The sequence below is a fragment of the Adiantum capillus-veneris genome, chromosome 5 (assembly GCF_014529385.1).
Source record: "Adiantum capillus-veneris isolate H3 chromosome 5, ASM1452938v2, whole genome shotgun sequence".
NCBI lineage: Eukaryota > Viridiplantae > Streptophyta > Polypodiopsida > Polypodiales > Pteridaceae > Adiantum > Adiantum capillus-veneris.
Genome location: NC_140935.1, coordinates 33,279,994 through 33,286,708, shown reverse-complemented (window position 1 = coordinate 33,286,708; position 6,715 = coordinate 33,279,994). Strand labels below are relative to the sequence as shown.

The following is a 6,715-nucleotide window of genomic DNA, read 5'->3' as shown; positions in this document are numbered from 1 at the left end:
GTCTTCTATGATTTGTGCTATATATCACGTGTTTTTCCCGCTTTGTTTATCATCTTTTCGGGCAAGTTTCACATCAGGTGTAGCATTCACCACGGTTGACAACAACACAGATGTGTTCAAGATGTTTGTTGTTGAGGATAGATTGAATGGGGACAATTACCCTATGTGGGCTTACATGATGCAACATGTCCTTGTGTCAAAGGGTGTTTGGAATATTGTGTAAAGCATTGATGTACGTCCTGGTTTCGAGGATGTAGGCGATGTTGAGAATGTTGCAGGTTTTGGTGGCAGGGTTGCTGCTGCCAAAGCTGTTTTGCCTATGCCTAACCAAGCTCGTTGGGATGTAAAAGATGCGCAGGATCATGCATTGATTGCATTGTCCATGAAGCACACTATTACCTCACATTCTTTCAGTGAAATCTGCAAAACAAGCTTGGGATATTGTGGCTGGTCTTTATGCAAGTCACAATGAGGCAAAAATTACATTGCTGCGTAAAGAGCTAGAGTCAAATATTATGCATGAGGAAGATGATGTAGACACTTTTCTTACTAGTGTCAAGGATACCAATAAGCAACTTATTTATGTAGGCGAAGTCATTTCTGACAGTTCCCTTGTGCAGACTATTCTTGATGCTTTGCCAGATTCTTACCAGACTTTTGCTAGTACTTGGAGACTTATGACCCAAGGAAATCCAGAAGTTGTCAAATTTGATGCATTATGCGCATTGTTGTTGCAAGAGTCACTTTCATGAAAAAACAAGACTAGAAGATGTGGTAATAGCAATGGAGCCACTTCTCATGGTTCTTCCACACGTGGTAGATCACTTGTTCCTAATGCTTCTAGTGGCAGCAATTCATCTAGGAATACTGGTGAAAAGGGAAAAAAGAAGATGCGTTGCCATTATTGTATATCTAATAATCACTTGATCAAGCAATGTCCTAAGTTGAAGGCAAAAGAGGCTAAGAAGAAAGTGGCTGGTTCCACTACAAATGCAACTATTTGTTGAGTCTTCTGTGAAAGGAGATTGTGATGCTGATGTGATGCAAAATGGGCTTTTAGTGCAAAGTGCAGTTATGATCCTATTGTCCATGATGCATGCATGTCAATTGCTGCATATTCACATGTGTGGTATTTTGACAGTGGTGCTACAAAGCACATTACCTCACATCGTGAATTGTTTACCTCTTGAGTCTGTCCCTCATGGTAATTCATTCATGTGTGCCAACAATGCCTCTTATCCGGTTCAGGGAGTTGTAAAGATTGTGCTTACTGCTGCAAATGCTAGTTCTTTCACACTTGTTGATGGACTGTATGTACTTGGGATCAAGAAGAATCTTTTGTCTGTATCTGCACTTGCTAGACTTGGACTTGTAGTCAAATTTATGGATGACAAATGTATAGTACATGATTTTAGTTTTGATGATGAACTATTGCATCAGGCATTTTATGTCGTGGGTTGTATAAGCTCACTTTGTATGACAAGTGTGGGCAAAAGTTTGCAAATGCTATTGTGGATTCAAAGTCTATTTCGAATGCAAAACTTTTGCATGCACGTTTTGGGCATCCTAATTCTTCTAGTTTGCTACCTTTGCAGAAATCTGATATGGTTGCTTCTTTGCCACCTCTTGAAGCACCTGTCAAACATGTTTGTGAAGGCTGTATCTTGGGTAAGATGCAGCATTCAAAGTTTCCAAAGGATGGTTCAGTTAGGGACACATGCAAGTTGTAGCTTGTGCATAGTGATGTTTGTAAGCCCATGCAAACTTCGTCCTTGGGAAATTACCTTTACTTCTTGACTTTCATTAATGATTACTGCGTGCATGCATGGGTGTATCCGCTTAAGGCAAAGTAATAGTCCAACAGAAAGCACATTGTATGTAAAGTGTGAGGGTGATGTACTTCTCATTGTCGTTCTCTATGTGGATTTTTGTTGATCATTGAACCAAATGAGAAGCATATTGCTAAATTTAAGGCTGATTTGAATGCTACTTTCAAGATGAAAGATTTGGGGCTGTTGCATCATTACTTGGGCATACAGTTTAAGCAATGTGATGGTGGTATTTCCTTGTGTCAAACAAGTTACATAGAGACATTGCTATATGTAAGTTTGGACTTGAGGATTGCAAACCTATTGCCACTCCCATGTCTTCATGATGCTGGTGATCCTGTCGACGTCACTCTTTACCAAACTGATGTTAGCTGCCTTATTTATGTATGCAACACAAGGTCGGATATTCAATTTGTAGTCTCACAGGTCAGTAGATACATGCATAGCCTAGGGTCTAAGCATTGGCAGGTTGTCAAGAGGATTTTTTGCTACTTAAGTGGCACTTTACATCTTGGCTTATTTTATCCCAAGGGAGGATCATTGATGTCAGACTTACATGCTTTTTTGGACTCAGATTGGGCTAGTTGTTTTGACACGCTAATGTCCACAAGTGGTTTTTGTTTAATGCTCGACAGTTCATGTATCTCATGGTTGAGCAAGAAGTAACCTACTATGGATACTTCTAGTTGTGAGGCTGAGTACATGGTAGTCTTTACAGCTATGATTGAGTGTGTATGGCTCAGACGCCTTATGGCTAATTTGGGTGTTGGATAGGATACTACCAACACTATCTACATTGATACTCAGAGCTCATTGGAAATTGCAAGGAACCCAGTTTTTCATGCACGCACAAAGCACATTGAGGTGCATTACCACTATGTCAGGGAGAGGCTCTTAGCAGGAGAGATCAACTTGGCTTATGTGTCAGCACAGGAGAACCTTGCAGATCTTTTCACAAAGGCATTATCTCATGAGAAGTTCAAAGCTTTCTAAAAGGCTTTGGGCTTACTCCCCTTTGTGGATTGATCATGTCCTTAGGGCATGACACTTCCCTATACTCTATGTGCCAGCTCTCGTTTACCGCATCACTCCCACGAGGGATTTGTTACCATATACATGTGGTAGTGATGTGTGTGAACACACTTAGGACCATCCTGGCATTTTTCCCTCACTAGGAGGTCCCCCCTCCCCCCCCCCCCCCCCCCCCCCCCCCCCCCCCCCCCCCCCCCCCCCCCCGCGGTGCATCGTATACACGTCCATCACTCTAGGGCTATCTTATCTTTTCATTTCACACTAAGCAATACACTCTCTGTTGTGTGCCTTGAGTTTCCTTCGTCTTCTCCAAGTTGTGTGTGTTTTCTTGCAACCCTAATGCCAACGAAACACAGGTTTTACAAAATGGTTTCTCCAGATACTATGCACCTACACATTCAACTTGTCAAATTATTATTATTTTTTTGGGGGGGAGAGAGAGAGAGAGAGAGAGAGAGAGAGAGAGAGAGAGAGAGAGAGAGAGAGAGTACATAGGTTGAGTTTTTCTTACAACACCTTAGCCATGTGGGAAAGTATGACATAGAACAAAGAGCTTACATCGAGCCCATGTCGCACTTTGCTAAAATATGACTATGTTGTAAACAAATTATTGTGGAGATTAAAGGCGATGGAGTTGAGGATTTCTCTGTGTAGCTCTTAATGATCCCCTCACATTGCCCTTTTACCCATTTTGAAGCTCTCATCATTGCATGTTGATGATAATATTTTTGCACAAAATGGATGGTAGCACGTTGTAGATTTTAATCATGCCAATGATAGTTTTTATGATTTTGGTTGCTCAAAAGGTTGCCAATTATCTTATTTCACAATACTACCAAAATGAAGTCATACTTTTGCTATATTTCATCTTGTTAGCAATGAAACTCTATAATTTAATTAGGTGGCAGTGTTCAAGTTTGGAAGCAAGCTTGTGAAGGTCGTGAATTCTTTACAAAGAAGCATCAACCAATAGTTTGCTCACATCCTACACGGAAGAGGATAGGCCTCAATTAATAGTGGACTTTGATGAGCATTTGGATGACATAAGCAAGCATTGAATGAGCCCAACACTTTTTGACTAGAGCATATGATTATTGGTGAGCGTATAATGATCCATTCTAATGATCTTAATATGTGTTATGATTTTCACTTGAACCACTTCATATTTGGATCTTTTTTACAAGCTTCATGCTAGCTATGTAATAAATGTCTATTGAGTGGCCCCACGTTATGATTAAAACAAATGGAACTCTTTTTACGCAACAAGAGAGAGAGAGAGAGAGAGAGAGAGAGAGAGGCCCATTAATCTCAACCAAAAACTCACTAGTAGCTCAATTGAGTGCAGAAATCTTACACAAACCCTCCCTCCCTCCCTCTCTCTCTCTCTCTCTCTCTCTCTCTCTCTCTCTCACTCATTCCAAGAATAGGCATATGAAGAGTTGAGTTAGCAGGAATCTTTAAGATCAAAAAATTTGATGAAGAGAATTTTAAATGGCACTTTATATGACTATACATTGATGTGGCATAACTCTTCATTGGAATGCCTTTTGAGAGTTTCTAGATGCCATCTCCTCCATGTAGACAAGATATCACTATTCAAAGTTAAAGGGTACCCTTATTATCTAGATCTTCTAAGGATGCTTTAATAGTGAACAAAGATATAGTTAGCACTACCTTCATGGATGCATTGAGAATGTTTGCATATGTTGTCATCTTGGAGGGGGGGGGGGGGGGCAGAAAAAAGAAGAATTGGGCCTTGCTTTTCTTGGCTGCAGCAACACGCAAGTCATATACTAGTTTAAGTTTTAAAGAGTGAGGAGCCTTTTGCACAAGCACATACGTTTCTTCCTCTTTGCTCATTTGAGTTTCTTTTACATTAACATAAAACAACACAACTTGCCAATGCACACACAATCCATTTATCCCAAGGCTTGACTATGACTTCATTAGCATTTGACCCTGTTGGCATACGAGCCCACGGTTTGGTCTACATTGCATTATCACGTAACAAGGATCCTGCCAATTTACACATTCTAAGCCCGATACTCAACACCCACATTCAAAATGACCTTGTAATATTCAAGGAGCTCGAACGTCTTCGAACGACTATAAGATGGGAGCACTTAAATGAGTGACTCAATCTACTAGAGGATAACCATTACATAATTTAATCATTGAATGTGGTTTTGGTCCAAAAACACATTGATCACATAAAAAATGATCTCAACTTCACCTCATCAATAGTCCTTTGTTTGCAAGAAATAAAACAACAAAATGAAAGAAACTTGCTTGGACCAAACTTTCATCACATCCATCATCACAATAGGTATGGTCTATCGATGTATCACAAAACCAGCATCAAGTTGCACAAGAAATCTTTTTGATCATTGCCAAAGATCGAGATAATAGAAGCCTTCTTCTCCTTGACCACTGACAATAGCATCCACATTTGAATGTGTACAAACCACCTGAGGCATCGATACAATCATTGCTTTCACAATTGCAAAACCTGATAGAGACCATCGATAGATATGTTCTGAGCATTATCATTGGGGAATTCATCACACAAATAACCAACTCAAAAATTTGCATCCATAAAAACAACCACACCTAAACAATTCAACAAACAAAAACTATCTACAATTCAATCCTTCACCATATTTGGGTGAGAAATTCAAGATAGATTTTATGAGCGCCTAAACACCGCCTAAAAGTGGCCTCAGTCCCTTTGTCCCCCCCCCCCCCCCCCCCCCAAAACAAATTATCAACATTGATCCTCCATGCAACCATCATTAACCCAACCCATCTCACGATGTACAAAAAAAGAAAATTTTGAGTTTCAAACTCTCATGGATTACAAGTAGGGTAAAGGGGCCAATAAAAACCCCCGTTTTAAAATCACCTTGCACTAATGTAAGGACATGAATAGCCTGTTGGTAGAGTGGTTAGAGCGGGAAACTTTTCAATCTCCACTGTGAGATCTTGAGATTAAGCCTTGTTGACAAAACAACGCATTACTCCCACCAGGGTGTCTCACTTCAAACCCCCAATTTTGTTACACTAGAAATCTTTGGCAATGTCGTGCGTCGTCTCTGCACTCCCGATCACAATTAGTTTTTTCTTACATATAGATCTCACCTTCAGCTTCGTTTTGTGCCACGCTTAAAACGGTGCACGATGGGCGGCTTAGGCGGCCTTCACTTTTCCCCCTTTACCCTTGTTTCAATGGGCAGGCGTACTGCTTTTGTCACTACCATTGTGACATCTTAGTGTTAAAAGGGACAGCCAATCCGACCAGTTTTGAACTCGACACGTGCGAGAGAGAGAGAGAGAGAGAGAGAGAGAGAGAGGAGCGAGGGGGAGAGGAAGCGCCAGTCTCGCGATGGCGCACAAAGATTCATGGCTGCGAGAATACGAGGATGCAGTGCGGCTGTCTGATGATATTGCAAGACGCTTGGCAGATCGAGAATCCGGCAGCACCGTCTTGAGGCCAGATGAAGCTACTCGCCTCATTTCTCTCGTTCGCCGCAAGCTCACTATGCTTGGCACTAAGCTTGACAGTCTTTCCTCCCTTCTCAACAACTCCTCCCTCAATAAGTCCCAGTAAGTGTGAGAGAGAGAGAGAGAGAGAGAGAGAGAGAGAGAGCACGGGAAGACATTCCATGTTCCACAATCATGCACAAAACCTGTCCTTTTTCTCTGGGAGAAATGTATCTTGATGATCAACGGTTTTGAGAACCGTCGATTGTACATTGATCACATATATGCGCCAGGAAAGCTGACAAAACAGCCTTTGTTTGCCCATCTGCCAACTAGCTAGATCTCCTCCCGAGGGCTGCCCCACTGCATGCATA

At 41.3% G+C, this 6,715-nt stretch overlaps 1 protein-coding gene across 2 annotated transcripts in view; it reads left to right on the top strand.

Moving 5' to 3' along the window:
- The first annotated feature begins 6,161 nt into the window (after positions 1 to 6,161).
- Positions 6,162 to 6,715, top strand: part of LOC147457112 (syntaxin-52-like) — a 64,865-nt gene continuing 64,311 nt past the window's right edge. For both annotated transcript variants that reach the window (XM_086512117.1, XM_086512118.1), the window contains exon 1: positions 6,162 to 6,464. In XM_086512117.1, coding sequence (XP_086368243.1) covers positions 6,244 to 6,464 — 221 coding nt within the window. In that variant the 5' untranslated portion in view covers positions 6,162 to 6,243. The remainder of the gene's footprint in view (positions 6,465 to 6,715) is intronic.